Consider the following 16,323-nt stretch of genomic DNA (forward strand, 5'->3'; position numbering starts at 1 on the left):
TACATAAGCATGATTTTAGGAATATTTAAACTCTTGCCATGGCTAAGAAAGAAATTTTTCTGACAAAAAATTATTTCTGAAAGCGTTTTCTTCATTTTAAAGGATTGGCTCAAAGTTGTTTTATTCATACTATAGCAAGTATTAGTTTTGCTTGCCATATAACTGTAAAACAGAGCTCAGAACCTTCTCCTCTTTCTGTGATCTCATTTTTACAACTTACATTTTTAGGCTGAAATTTTGAGAACCAGTCCAACATATTAAAAAAAGAGCCACAGTTTAAGACCATATTTTCATGTCTGCAATAGCGTAATGACTTAAAAAACGCCCCAAAACTCTCTAAAGACATAGTTTCACTAACTGAGATCAGTTAGACTTTCCAGCAGCCTAGCTAGGTATGTCTAAAGGTTGAAGTTCTGACCCAAAGCCTGATGAGCCCTGTGAACTATTGATAAATCCTTAAAGAGTAACACTTGAGATTCCATCATTAACCAGAAAATGATTTCATGCCAGACCCCCCCTGTTCCTCTCTCCAAAATGATGTTTTTGACCAAATCTGTTTGTAGCATTTTTCATATAAAAACAGTTTAAAAGTTTAACTCTGATAAATCTACTATTATTTTTAAGACTGAGAAGGATAAAAAGCACCATTTGATTTGCTGACGGGGGATGACGAGTCTTTTTAAGCTAAGAACCTAACATGTGACAGACGATAAAGCAATACTTCTGGCCAGAGGGAGCAGGGAAACTGGCTTTTCATGTGATTAAAAAGGGAGAAGAATGTCTTACAAATCCCACATTGGGGATATATCTAGCACAGCGAGATCCCTAGTTAAATACTCTGCTCCTGTGTGCTGCCTTTTTCAGTTCCTCAAGCCATACATGGCTTAAATAGTATCTTTACATAAATAGCCAGGTATCCTAAGAGCAGCCCTCATCACTGAGGAGAACAGGGAGCTGTAGCTGTTACTGGGTTTTGTTTCCCCTACCCCTTTTACTAACACCTGGGCTACACTATGACTATGGGGAGGAAGAGATCCTTTTCTGACTTATGCTCCCCATCACAAGCACAAGCAGTCACAATCTTACATTGCTTTCACATAGAATTTCACAACCACTAGCAAAAGTGCAAACAGCTAGAGCTATTCTCTTATTCTGTCCCACCTCAAAGCAGTAAGTTGCTGAGGAATTGAAAAATGAAAAGGACAGTGGTTAATGAGAATACTTCCTGTAATATTGCAACTATTCAGAAAATCTTGATAAGCTCTCACAAATACTGAAAAACAGTGCTCTACCATTTTTTACCAATAAGATGCAGAACAATTCAGATATCTAAATTAGAAAATACAGGACAGAATGAGAAAACGTCTAAAATTTACATACAGTGGAAATCTTAATTTACTTCCTAGTCAAATGACATTCTTCTAAGGAAGACAGCCAAATGAAAGGCCTGTCATCTTACTGATTTAAATTATATTCACTTTCCTGTGTTTATTCAGATTCCTAATTTGTTTAGGATTTCCTACAGTATTTTAAAATTGGTGTTAAAACAAATCAACTTGTACCTCCAACAATTCTGACGAAACATCAAATTTGTAGTCTTTGCCATTTTCTTCCTCTGGTTCCATCCGTTTATAAAACAGCATGTAAGCACTGTGTGTCTTTAAGAGAAAAACATCTGTATAATTTTTGCTTTCAGAGATAAATCATGAAAGTAGAAGTATAATCATATAACAAGTGTTTAGAAGAGAAATACCTTTTCAAATGAGAAGTCCATAAATTTATCAGTAACAGAATCATAAGTTTTTGTCTGTCAAGAAAAAAAATAAAACCATTAATTACAAGGGTTTTTTTATAATGGTCTGCTTATTGGCAGTTTGAGATAAATATGCAAGTGAACTATTTCATGACATTTGCAGGGAGGCTGCTGACAATTTATTCTTTCCTCAAAGTAGTCTTCCTTCTTTTTTTTTCTTCTACAGTGGCCTATTCTGATTTTTCAAAGTCGCTGTATAATATTGTGACCTACATCTCCCGCTATTTCCTGTCTCATCCATCTCATTTACACTTCTTTTTAGACACCTAAAGGTATTTTATCCATTTGCCAAACAAAATATTTTGTTTTATTTCTGCATATTGTCTTTATCAGACAAGAAGAGTTTTCTTATGCACAGGACTGTTTTAGTAAGATACTGCATTATTCATAATTTGTTTTATATAATTTTATATATTTATATAAAATCATATACAAAAATTATCAATTCAAGCATAACCTGAAAACCTTTGAGTGTCGTTCAACAGTTATTCGTATTAATACAGTGTAAAAATATCCAGACTGATGTCACAGGGCAGTGGGCTGACCCAAAAGACAAAGCTGATACTATATTAAAAAACCTTGTACTACTGAAAGCAAGCAAACATCAACTTAAGAAATTTTATCTTCTTACAATAAAAGGAACAAGCAAAACTACTTAAGCCTGTAGATCTACTAGCTTGAAAATCACTTACTAATATCAGAGCTCAAACCTTCCTGCTGAACAGCAGCATAAGCTGTACACAGATCTGACAGGTTTTTAGTTCAGTTCTGTCACCAGTGAAAAAGGATCTGACTGTAAGAGGTTCACAGACCAGAATCTGGAAGTTCCTAACACAAGACAGACAAAGATCAAAAAGCCCTGTTTCTCCACAATAGGCATAAGCTTGAAGTAATTATTCCTTCAGTCAAGCCTGAGCAAAGCAACCATCCAAGCAAAGGATTACTAAATTAGTTGCATACTCACTTTTTAGTAAGTAAATAAATAATATGATGAAAAAAACAGATATAGTGAAGAAATACCTCTTCTTTGGAGAGAGACTTCACTAACTCATTTTGATTCATTAGTAATACCTATGCTATACTTCTGACACCTGTCTTTTAAAAGCCACATAAAAACACGTGGATTCATATTCACAAATCAAATATCATAGTTGGTACAGGAGGAATTAAGACCCTTCTCCTTCGTCATCTTAACTTCTGTTCTACAGAAAGTGTAGAAAAACTAGAAAGCTTGCACCACCAGCTTACTTTGCCAAGTCTGTCATCCCCCAAAGGAGGAGGAGACCGTTTGAAGAGATTGATGGTGGAAGAACAGCTAACTAGATGAACATAAGGTAAAGTATCACCTGCACAACAAACTTGTCAAAGGTTTAATAAAACACAGCTAACACTTCTAACTGTTTCATATACATTCACAACAGGTGGCAGACCAAAGGTGAACACCATGGACTCTTCATGGAAGTCTTCAGAACAGATATTGTAATGGTTGAATGTGACAAAAATAGAAGTCGTAACTTACAGTCATTTCTCCACCAAAACATTCTGAAGCAAGCTGGGCAGAATCAAATGGTTTTACTTCAGCATCATTGAAAAGGTACCTGTAAAACAGTAAGATTTTAAAAAACTGTTGTTTGTCTCTAAGGGTAAACAAAGCATAACAAGCACTTCAAATGATTCTTCAGATTTAAGTATTCCTATTAATTTCTAATGTCTTGTTTGAATCACAGCAAACTAAAAACTGATCCCAAAAGTGACTTCCTTTCACTAAGATCAGGAAGTCAGCATTTTAACAGTTCTTGGTTTTTCTTTTTATCAAGAGACACATTATTTTCCTCATTTTTCCAGCCTGACTCTGGTACAGATAGGGTTTTAATGCAGTCAAGATCTGCCTTGTCAATCCGAGTGAAATGGAAATAAAAATTAAAAAGAGGAGAATCATTCCTTGGAACAACAGAACTCAAACTGGAAGGAAACAGAACATGGTACACTGTTACAATTCCCTCTGGAGCAGGGATTGGGTCACAAGTTTCAAAAATGCTCCAGCTAATTATTCTAGAGACAGGAATAGAGGAAATCTTGTCTCCTGTTCCAGGGCCTCAGCTGAGAATCTGAGATACGACATCCAGAAATGAAAGGCAGACAGTGTTCCCTGCTGTCTTATGTCACCTAGCAAGACCCTCCTCCTTTCCATGCCAATGTCTCATCCCTTTCCCAGGCTACTTCTTCCAACTTTTTCTTCCTCTTCACAACCATGATATGCCCAATGTATGCAAAAGTTTCCAAAGTAGAAGTGGGATGTCATAGTTTAAAAAAAAAAAAAAAATTTAAAATTATTATTTAAAAAGAAAATAGTGCATAGCATTTATTCATCACACTTATGTATAAGAAGGTCCTGTCTCTTTTTTTAATCTTTGAAAAAAAGGGACAGAAAAATAAATGCTGTCAAATATTCCAGTATGTCACTGTAAATCGCATCTAGGAGGAGGTGGCCAATAGGAAAAGATCACCAGCTAGATAAACTTAAAAATCAAATGTGAAAACAATTCCACATATAAAAAGTACATTAAGAACATATTTAGATAAACTAAGTATTGTAACATCATTTCTGCCACACAGGATGTAAAGAGTTTAAAGTGAATAAATATTCAAATTGTCATTTCACTAAAAATGGACAAAGTGAAAAGGACTGAATTCCACAATCATAAATGTAGTTGTATGCTTGCCAAAGGTAACAACTTGATTTTATGGATAACAAACTATTAAATCTTGCTTAATTTGTAGTGAAATAGATTAAAATATAGTCTTTGATAGTCCTGTCAAGAAACAAGCACTGGCTGTAATGTGAGGCTAGCAAGGCATTCTCCTGCTACACCTGTGTCCAAGGCACTCCACAAATATTGCAGCTACAGCACACAGATTTGTATGCTAATAAATTAATATACTTACACCTATCAAATTCCAACATCTTGTGCTTTTGAGAGTAACCCACATCATGTTATCTCCTATACATATATCTCCTATATCTCCTATACTGCGTCTGACCCAGTCAACAAGTTTTAGTTATTTTAAAATAAGAAATTACAAAATGTTGTTTTGCATAACTCACCATTTGTTGTTTTTGTAAGCATGGGGATTGACTATATCTCTGATAAAACTGTAGTAATGTCCACCATCTGCTGTTCCTGTATGAACCGTTACACCTATCAGATCATATTCGTAACTTTCAGTTTCTTTCAAATATTCACTATCTTCCTTAAAACCTGTAATAATTTAATACAGTATGTCATCAGTTATTTCCTAAACACCTGAACTTCAACATTTATGCCTTACACACACACACATTTCCTGTAGTTGCACTTAATTATTTTTCTTTTCAGCACTGCACAACAATCACAGTCAGAAACTCCATACCCAGAACAAGCAACACAGATGCCAACTCTTGTGAAACAGTTATTGCTTTTTTTTGCAAAACATCACTACTAAAGAGATCAAGACTAATAACTAAGTTATTCCAAGTTAGCACATCTTATTTATGATGGCAGCTAGCCAGCCATTTGCTGAAGTTCAAGTATTACCCTGCAAAATCAAAATAGGCCAGCAACAAGCCATATGTAACTATTTGTAATTTCTCTCAAACTTTAAAAACAAATTTAAGAATAATTCAAATTGAACATTATATGAAAACAAAAATAATTGGCTGTTTTTCTCATTAAAAAGAATGTATGACTTTGGGAATATAGGTTGATTGAAACTCTTTAAGCAAACAAAATCAAGCATAAAATCACTAATTGTTTGCTTATGGTATATATACAGAAAGTGGTAAACAGATGAAAGAGACAAAGCTTGCTAAATTCATTTTATGAGGCATACCTTCTTTTCTGTCATTTTTTCCCATGAGGAAATCTTCAGTGTAAGGTGTCATATCCAAACGTAAAGGGAATGAAAAATGCGTATTGACTTTCTCCTTCATCATGGTTACCATATTAAATGTATATCTCATTGTATTGAAGCTTAAGATACGAGGTAGTTTCTTAAAACATGCCCTTAAGGGTTAGAAATAATCATGATTTACAAAAGTTTAGTAGGTTGAATTGTATTTTCACAAAGATTTTAAACACATTTATTTCAAACATAAAATTGGAAATCTGTTGCTAAGTCACATAAATATAAAATTCACCTATCATAATGTGCTAGAGCAGGGCAGTCTAACTGGCAGCAGAAAGGTCACATTTAGCCTATTGAACAATTCTACTTAGCCCATCATTGTGCCTTGGAAGTAACAACAAATTTATTCATATGGCACAAATGACAGTTTTCTAAAATTATATTGTAAAATGAGTCATGAATGAATTTAACAATGCAAATCCCCTCATTAGACAGAGTTACTATCTTGTAACTGACAAATTTCAGTGCAGAACGTATCTTATATTAAATCTCATGAACTTCACAATAATGATTTTAAAGTAAGTTACTCTTTCACACACGTCCTTTTAACAGCTAGAAAAACAACTATGAGGTTTTTCATCCCTAAAAAAGAAATTTGTTAGTTGCAATACGAAAACAATATAAAATTTTTATTTAGCTTTCTCTTTATTAGCAGACATTTTAAAATAAGGAAACATTTTGAAAACTACCAATTTTAATTAAGAAATTTGGAGTTATGTAGGAAACCTAAGCAATTATCCTGCATAATAACATAAGTACTGAACAACGTCTGAAATAATCTGACATTTTAAAACTGGGAGAAGCTACAGATTTCAAAAGGTACCAATTTCTACACATTTCTTTTTATTTACATTAAAAAAAGGTCACAAACATTTTACTGTCTAGGTCATCTTTTGCTAAGATACCTTGTATTCTTTGTTTTGGAAATTTGATTTCTTAGTTACATGCTCATTTGCACAGGGACCACATCCTCATAGGCATACACAGTAGCAAACTGAATGAAACCACAGTCCTGTCTCATCTAAAGGATTAGTCTTATTCCAATAGCAATTTCAGTAATTTACTAAAAAGAAACATTAGGAATGTTTATTTCTTCTTAATCATACCTTTTTTCAGCCCGCACTTTCTTCCCACAATGAGAACATGTATACATGTTGTCACCTTCCAAGGTGTCTTTAATAGTTACTTCATCAAGAGATTCCTACATATAATAAACAAAAACAACAAAAAACCCCCTTACATTTATCTTATCTTGTGCTTGCATGGCCTGTTTTACAAACCCCTCTATTTGTTTAATTAACATTTCCATAAGTTATGAAAGTAAAGGTGGTCAAAGGCACCAGAAAGTTTGCAAGAAGAACATGCACCTGAACTAAGAGAGGAGTTTGACAGGAAAACCAGTTCCTTATCCAAACACAAAATTTAGGAACCAATTCAGAAAAAATGGTTCCAAGCTGTCCCAAAGAATTCAAGTACTTGAAATTCACATTCTAATCTGGGGATTAATAGTTGTTTAAAAAACTTGAAAACCTAAACCTATGCCAGTGTGAGTTTTAAATTAACTTCATAAGCAATAGTACATGCTTATGTAAAATCTTTTGACATCTACAAAGGAAAAAATGTCCTCTCATAAAAAATAGCCATAGCATTTTTAAAACACAGAAGTAGTGATTACTGAGTGTAACACAATCTTCAGTTAATTCCAAATAGCACCAGCTTATAGCATGCTGCATTGAAAAGGTGAAACAATTCACTCAAATTACCTAGTAATATCAACCCAGAAATACACCAAACCTAGAGTACAGGTAAAGGAAACAACAGCAGCGTATGGTACAGTCTTTTATACTTGACTGCACCCATTTATAATTGTGATCTATGCTACACATCTCAGCTTGGCATTACTTACATAAATATTCTTCATATCTGCCACCTGGCATCTTACTGTATAGAACTCTTCAGCAGTCTGACTTACATGCTCACAGTCCTAAATCACAGCAACCAACGAGAAAAGCAATGAAATAACGCTTGAGAAGTTAAAAAAAAAAAAGTCTTTAAAAGATAAGGATAGGGAAAGAATACTTACCAAAGAAACAACATTGTTTGTGATAACACCTCCAAACAAGCTTTTCACTGTATTTTTCTGTGAATGAATTAATAAATTCTGTCAAGGAGATTTGAGCAAATCCATAAGTTTTCAAGTTCCCTTTTGCTCCCTCTTAACTCACCAGTTCTGGAGACATTTCTTCTATTTTTGTTATTAGGTCAGTGAAGAATTCAGTCATATCTTTCTGCTCTCCAGTGTTCAGTGGCTGCTTATCCATGGTATAGGTTTTACAGAAAGGCCTTGGGTTGTATGCCTTACATTCACTTTCCTTTAGGTAAAAAATATCAAGCAAACCAAATCAACATAAATCCTTATATTTTGAAGTTACACAGATATACTGAATATACATATACGAATGTCTATTTAAAAAAGGACATACTTTAACATACAGTATCTCCATATGCCTTTTAGGCAACAAAGTGTTTAAGTGCTTAAATGCTTCTGATGAAATGTAAAGCGGTTTTTAACTAAATTATTATCATTATTGTAATATTATTAAAACATAGTTTGTACAATATTAATAAATAATATTTAATAAATGCTTAATAAAATGAGTCATTAGAATAAAAGAACTTGGCTGAAGATGTGACACATCTGTTCAGATACAAAATATAGTATGAGGAATATCAGCCTGTATTTACGTATTTCTGGACACTACTGACTCAAACCTTGACAAGTGCTTAATTTCCATTCGTACTTCTCTATGCTATAAAATTCCATCATCTAGTTCTCAACTGTGTGTGTTCAGAGAAAAGAATTTGCAGTATAAAGCAATTCTTTAGAATACATCCCCCATTCCGCTGCCTTGCACGCTGGGAATGCAGAACTTATTTACAGCAGAAGGAACTTTGTTCTTGTAAACAATGATATACATACTGTTTTCTTTTAAGGATGTGTGGCAAGACAGTGCTTCCTGTAAATATTACCTTTTTTTGGAATAAAGTCAGTCTTCAAGGTTTTAATAATGGTAAATCTTCATATGATTTTATGTTCCTATATTATTTTATGCTTATGTAAATACCTAGATTTATTTTTTCTACAACTCATGGCAGGGACTACAAGCCTAAATTTCTTTCCTCTATTTGTCTTCAAAGTGGTTATGAGTTTCTTTCACAAAAGCCAGTGCCAAGAACAAAAACACTCAGCTCTCCTCAGTTTTCTTTTTTCATTATTTCACTATTTCAGAAATGCTTCACTATTTTAACAACAGTGAACACCTAGCAACTGCTTCAATTTTGTTACTCAGGCTCTGGAATTTCAAAATTTTTAGTTGCTTTTTAATGCTTTATTTCAACAGATTAACCCTTGAAACACTGGAGCAAGGAAAATGCAATGAACAAAAATGATATATTATATTTTATCACCAGGGAAACTGGGGCAAACAAGTTGTTCCATGATTAAATGAAGAACCAAGCTCAGAACCCTTTACCTCAATGACCATGTGAAAAACACAATGAATAACTGGTGTTGGAGAGACACTCATGGCAGTGTTTGTAAAAAAGAAAAAAATAATTTATTGGGATCTTGGCATGGTGCTCACATACGGAATCAAAACATCCTAGCAGGACAGTCAGTGTCTGGTAGTGATGGGGGTCTGTTGCTAGGGTCCTTGCAGTGGTTATCTTCAGTTAGACCTGGAAAAACTCCTCAAATCACCGTTTTGCTAAATTCTTATAATCCAGCTGGTAAGAGTCCTACATGACCTTCCCAGCATCTGTGTAATTAATTTCTATTGATTCACCTTCACTACATACAAAGCATCTCTTAAATATCTTAAATCCATACAAAGGACTGTCCTATGCAGTCATTTCTGCAGAAACAGTCTTCACTAATCATTTACAAAAGTCATTTGGAAACTGGACTAGACACAGCAGAGGCAGTAGTAGCATTGTCCCAGATCGCTACTTGGAGGGCTCCTGTAACGATCAGTAAAATAATTAATTGGGAAAATACAGTCAATTACCCAGTTTCAAATTGGTCCATTATTGCATCCAAGGAGATGCTTGGCCAGGGAGCTCCTGGACCACTCAGAGATTTAGCAATGTAAGTGCACAGGGTGTCCATACAGGGCACAACCCTGATACCCAGCCACACCACGACTAACTAAAAAGCAGACTTCATTTTCATACTTGTTAACTCACTCGTAACTGAAGTCCCATAGCTATAGAAAACACCCTGTGTTTACCTGAGCGTTCATGTGCTGGGGGTAAAAGGTTTAAATAAATGAAGGATGCCCAAACTGTGGCACCCGAGCCTGATATTCCCATATATTCACTTCACAAACTTTTTTTTAAGAACACAGTAGACAATCACTAACATTTGAGAGCTGGTGCTTGCTCATTAGAGTTGGTGCCCAATATTAAACACTATCTTAGATTAGGATTTATATTGCCTCTTCATGAAAAGTATTACACCAATGTTTGCTTAACTGATTGGCTGAATAGCAGTTTTAAAGTGGGTAAAAACTATTTCAGTTAAGACACTCATTTACAAAACTTAGGCACAATGGACTTAAGCTGACAAGAATTTACATATAGAATGGTAACTGCATTTTTCTTGCCCCCCCCCCCCCCCTCTTTTTTTCCCCCTGAAAATAGGATACTTTATAAAATCTTCTCTTTCGTACCTACCATTAAGTATGTAAACATTTTCTGGAGTTCTAGTAGAGTGGTCTTGTGTTTCATATCTTCTGAATACTAAAAGAAATTCATAAAAGAAGACTTTATCTTTTTGTTTATAACGTTCCAAAAACAGCCCTTAAAAAGATGAAACAATCATCTTTTTAAACAAAAAACACAATCACTTTATTATGGACAATTAAGAAAAATTACTGTGTACAAGAACACACAGTACACTATTTTACACTTATACATAAAGTACTACCTACTCATTTTTTGGCATGTCAACAGTAAACCTAAGTAAAAGAATAACTTTGTTTTCTAAAAATTTACTGCAGCTAGGAGCTTTTGGGAAGGTATTACAAAAGCCCATATTAATTTTGGAATGATTTTTTTCAGTTCATAGACGTTGTGAGAGTTCTGGTCAACCCTCTATATAATGCATTTCATATGCAGACCAGGAGCTTCCCTCTTGTATTTTATTTTTTGTTTTTATTTATAAATGTCTAATTCTAGATGAAGTTACGTGACATCTACCAATAACTTAACGATAACAAAAAATGATGAGGTCACTGCCAGTTAGGGTGTTTCACACATTATATATGCTCTGTTGATGTCAGGGATCAAAATAAAGCTTTCTCTATTACAATAAATAGCTATAAGTAGTAATATTCTATTTCTGGAAGTTAACCAATGTAATTTATAGGACTTGCTGTACTTTTGGTAGCATGAGATACATGCTCTGGGACTTTATAAACATTCAAGAAGAATGACTTTTATTCTAAGAAAATGACAAATTAAGAGTTAAGAAACAACAGACAAGTCACATAAAACCAAACTTGAATAACTCTAGTGATAGCAACAGAAACATGAGTTTGAGAACATGTTTTATTACAATGCCACCTTAAGAACCTACTGTATTACAAATACATTTAAGAAAAATTATAAATCTCTTACCTTTAGACATCAGCAAAAGAATCCAACTGAACAAAAAGCAAACTAAGTCCTGAAGAAATATTCTTTATCAAGAAATAAGTCTTAAAGGTAAGTCTATATCAGCATTTGCACTGATTCTAAATTTAAACTTCTATGAAAATCCACACAAGGAACATAAGACCCCAAAGCATACCTTTGCAGTAAAGATTGCTTGTCTGGCCTCTGGTATCATGTACAGTTGCTGAATAGTGGATGCCAAGTAACACGTTGCTCCAAGATTAGTTAGACCCACAAATCTACATTCAGCACGAACATCATCATGTGGCCAATAATCCCACTTGTAAGGTGCATGGGAAGCTGTAAAAAATATGAATCACACGCAGAAAAAAACAAATTTAAAGGACAATTTACAAAAACATAAATACAATTAAAGGCTTTATGCTTACATTAATAAAATGCATCCTGTTTATGCATTCTACATTTACAGACATGAGCCAGACCATACCTCCTCTTTAAGAAAATGCACTATAGGTACCTCAGGAAAATCACTTGATACAGCAGCAAGCCCTTCTAGATGCCACACTGCTCTGGGCTGCAACTGATTTGCTGTGCTCTCCAAAGCACTACTCATGGCAAGTATCATCTCTTACACTTGTTCTAGTGGTAGTATTAGATATAGTAATGGTCTTCCAGCCTCTACCTTTAATTTAAAGTTTGGTAAAACCACATCATGTTTTCATCAAGTGCATCCATAAATTCTAAGCATTGGCTGCTATGCATTTTTCCTACATAAGAAATGTGGGGTTTTTTTATAATACAAGCCAACCATAGCTCTCTCAACACTCCACTGCCTAAACCACTGAGAACATACTTTTAACTGATAACATACAACCTTTACAAGCTCCCAAACGTACACCAGTCATTCCCCCAATACAAAAATTACTCATAATTTCTACTACCCATTCTCATGCACCCCTATGTCACATCGTAAGTAAGCAAAGCAGAGTCTCGGCACCCAGAGACTCAAGTTAGGGAGCCTTTCTTTCACATAACAAAACACAGATTTGGCATCTGGGTAACCACACATGAAGCAAGACCTTTCTTTTCAGAAGAGAAGCTGGTTTCAGAATGACATCTACTACAAACAATGCCAGGCTAGCAAAAGATCTTTTTGACCAGTACAGAAGATGGATAAATGCTTATCAGAGATAAGACACAAAAGTGCAGTGAAATGAAGTGGTTGACTATACACAAGCTTGAATAAACTTGGGAACAGTTTTTATAGGAAGAGAAGGAATGTTTTTTTTCTGCACTTCAAAGCCATATATACCAAAGAAATCTGCTATGTACAAGAAAAATAGGGGTAAGCAAGAAGTGAATTGCCTAGAGAATCAGACTGAAGAGACATTCTCTTTTCCTGTAAGTTTTCTATTCCTCTATATTTCATACCAGATGTAGCAATCTATTTCTTACACAGCATGGCACTAGACAAGTTAGGCAAGCCTGACAGACTCTTCTTAATAAGCCTCGTTCTGATATGGCTGCCAAGAAATCAGAAGAATGGGAAAGTTCTCCTCATCTGCCAATCAAGAAGATGGTAACTAGACTAGACAAACCATTTGTAAGGGATTAGTACTGCTTCTAGACACTGACAGGCTTCTCTTTCTAGCATCCCACACAGGAGAATGGAATGGGGAATTAATCTTTGAGCTGCAGAGGCAACTAGATGACACAAGCACTAAATTACAGAGGAATTAATCCAGTGTCCAAGAAAATTCACTGCAGCCTATCTTCCTTGGTATACAAGAAGTTTGACACAAAAAGTTGCAATGCATCTACCTTTGCCAGTCATCCCCAAGGATATCATTCTCCAAAAAGGTAGTGTCCTGCAAATAATTCAGCACCTCTACTGAAGTATATGTTCAAATATAAAGAAAAAAAGCAAAAAAGTAATCTGGATTTATTTTACAATCCGCAAAATTTATGTGGGCTCAAGATTTAAATTTTAAATCCTTAATTATTTTGCCAAAGATTAAAAGCTCATTAAGGATTCTTCTCAATTCATACTACCAGATATAAATTCAGGAAACTATTTGGCATCCTCTGAACATCCTCACATCTTCAGAGAGCAGACCAACAAGACGTTCTGTTGCACAACAAATAATTGTAATAATCTTCACTTTGGCACTGGCATCAAAACAAATTTTAGCTCTGCAGCTTCAAGTAGGGAAGGAAAGAGTTTTAATTCTCCTGTTTCAACAAATCTCAGTAGTGTGACCTCATGTTACCTGGTTACACTGGGCTGACTGGCCAGTTGAAACAAAGCTCTCCTCCATGTTTAACCTCCTAAAGAAAGTACTTAGCATGGCAGAAGAACACAAAACTCCCTCCCTTAACTGAAATCCTTAAATTGCAACATCTTAGTTCACCCTTTTTGATGTAAGTACTCAGCATCTAGCACTGCTTATAGCTCATCAAGTTGTAATTACAAAGAAATCAGGCAACTTCTGTATACTTCAAGAGAATAGTTGGGAGTATCTTCCTCCTACTTCAATCTGACAATGGGCTTTCAGAAATTTGACAAAGAATTTCTTGGGAAGATCCTGTTTCCTCCACCCTGGGATTTTTAAGCAACTGTCTTCATTTTCATAATAAAAGCTTTCCTTTTGCATGTGGATCTTAACTAGAAAGGTAAATTTAAGCCTTATTTATGTCTATCTTCTTTATTCCTCACTGTCATTATAGAAATCAGCCTTTTCTCAGGAAGAGAGAGGGAAACTTGTAACCAAACTTGCAATACTCATATTCTACTTTAAGCAAAATAAAACTGAACTTCTTCCTCTTCAAATGACTCTGCATTTCTCTGTATTTCACCTTCTGATCATGCTTCTGCTCCAAACATAACATCAGACACTATCTTAAACATTATCTTAAACCGCTGGTCTTGTTTCCCTCCTTTGAACTGAATGTTTTTGTTAGTCTTGGTCTTTAAAGAAAGCAAAACTCCAAAACACTGCAAGAAATTTTATGAACACAGAGGGAATCTAAATCAATCCCCTCTTCAGTAGGATCAGACTCTGCATTAATTGTTAGCCCTCACTCTTAATAAAAAGGAGGAGAAAAGTCAGCTGACATCAGCTACTTAGGAGTTCACTTCCTACGGTATCACTTGCTGAAAAAGCATGAAGGGACCCCTATGTCTTCAGCTAAAACCACTGTAACAGTGAAATAGAAAAAAGCATGCAAGTCATTCTCTTCTTCTATCCATCTATGAAGGGAGCAAAATTAGTGGAAGCTTTAAAGAAAAATGCTGCTGCAGTTAAAACTTCACTACAACTACTTCACATTATTCATAGTAGTCTAAGTTTGAAGAACAGTATACAGTTGTGCATTTTAATATGACTACCAAAATAGAGTCTTAGTAACATAATTTTTAATTAGAACCCTACTGTGGGTTTTTTTTGGTCTCAAGGAAAATATGCTAGATATCCTTTAACAAGATGTTTTCTTTTTAAAAATTTTACTTTATTTTGCTGCATTAAAGCCATATCTTAAGAACATCCTGGCTTCAATCAGTTAGGAGTGTGAGGAAAAAATGGTAGAATAGCAGAGACAGCAATCAGTGAGACTAGAGGACAACTGTACGAGTAGCAGGATTGAAGATTTCTGCAGTGAACCACAAAACTGAAATGTTAAAACCAAAGACCGGATGGAAATTTATAATATTTTCCTTAATGCTTCCCCTAAGAAGAACAGGGAGACAGGCCTAAGACTAAGATTTTGAAAGACTAATAAGATTACAGAGAGAAGCAAAGTGGAAAAAAACATTTTAAGAATCTTTGGATCACATCAATGGAATAACAAGACTTTAAAAAAATGAGGTATCAGAAGTCCTGTGTCAGTTGCACATCAGAAAGAGACAACGGCATTCTGCCAGTTGTAAAGAAATTAACATTTGTGAAACTGAGATATCCCGAATATGGAGCAGGAGCACAGACCAGATGGCTCTGGAGAACTCAGGAAGGAACAAACAATCTAGAGAAGAGTATTTGGAAGAAAGCAACAACTGTGGTAAATGTTATGGAAAACTTCAGCACCTAGGAATCACTGGGATTTAGAGCGAGAAAGATACTAACTGTAAAACCGAATGATTGCACCTGGAGAGACACAGACAACCTCAGCAGCAGAAGATGCACTCACAGAAAACAGAAATATCTGATATTTTCAAAAAAATATTCTTCATAATATTTTCCCTGAACATAGGAGACTTTGGAGGCTTTTTAGAAGGCCCCAGGCATATGACTGCAGAACACAAAACATTATTACAATCAGATTTCTCTTTTGCTTCCTGAATTGTAAGGCACTAAATCAATTCCACAGATTATAATGAATTACAGGTCCTCAGGTTACAGGACTTAAAACTGGGCATCAAGCTAAAAATGCATAACGAGAATTTGCAAATCAAAGATAAATATTAAATAACTTGAAATTTTGGTAATTTACATATTATACATTGGAATTATGTTTCCAAAACACAGGAAGCATGAAAGCCAAGAACCATAACAAAATTGTATTAGCACTGTAAGCAGACATCTGGGTATAGACTGAAGTAAACTACAAAGATATGAGAGACTTTAAAAACATGACAGTGCTTTAATACCCACTATATCTACAGTACCTCAGTGTGGTTTATATACTTTGGTTTACATATAAACATACCATGTTTCTTAATGTTAGAAAGGGAAAAACAGAAATTAAAATCCAGCACAAGCCAACGAAACATGTAAAATCCACTCTAACAATGTTATCTATGTGTCCGTGTCATTTAACAGGACCACATACTTTAAATAACCCATATTTAAGAACAGATGATCTGAAAATTATACATGGGATTAAAACCACTCATT

At 34.7% G+C, this 16,323-nt stretch overlaps 1 protein-coding gene across 14 annotated transcripts in view; it reads right to left on the minus strand.

Moving 5' to 3' along the window:
* The window catches only part of USP34 (ubiquitin specific peptidase 34), a 147,310-nt gene that overhangs the window by 35,472 nt on the left and 95,515 nt on the right, over window positions 1–16,323 (minus strand). For all 14 annotated transcript variants that reach the window (XR_007506089.1, XR_007506088.1, XR_007506093.1 and 11 more), the window contains 11 exons: window positions 11,610–11,773; window positions 10,493–10,558; window positions 7,984–8,130; window positions 7,842–7,898; window positions 7,665–7,742; window positions 6,865–6,959; window positions 5,684–5,856; window positions 4,920–5,073; window positions 3,333–3,411; window positions 1,754–1,807; window positions 1,563–1,658 (listed from right to left, as the gene is read on the minus strand). Coding sequence is in view for 1 of the 14 variants with exons in the window: in XM_049801085.1 (XP_049657042.1) it covers window positions 1,563–1,658; window positions 1,754–1,807; window positions 3,333–3,411; window positions 4,920–5,073; window positions 5,684–5,856; window positions 6,865–6,959; window positions 7,665–7,742; window positions 7,842–7,898; window positions 7,984–8,130; window positions 10,493–10,558; window positions 11,610–11,773 (1,163 nt within the window). In the remaining 13 variants the exon portion in view is untranslated. The remainder of the gene's footprint in view (window positions 1–1,562; window positions 1,659–1,753; window positions 1,808–3,332; window positions 3,412–4,919; window positions 5,074–5,683; window positions 5,857–6,864; window positions 6,960–7,664; window positions 7,743–7,841; window positions 7,899–7,983; window positions 8,131–10,492; window positions 10,559–11,609; window positions 11,774–16,323) is intronic.

This window comes from Accipiter gentilis, chromosome 5 (genome assembly GCF_929443795.1).
Source record: "Accipiter gentilis chromosome 5, bAccGen1.1, whole genome shotgun sequence".
Classification (NCBI taxonomy): Eukaryota; Metazoa; Chordata; class Aves; order Accipitriformes; family Accipitridae; genus Astur; species Astur gentilis.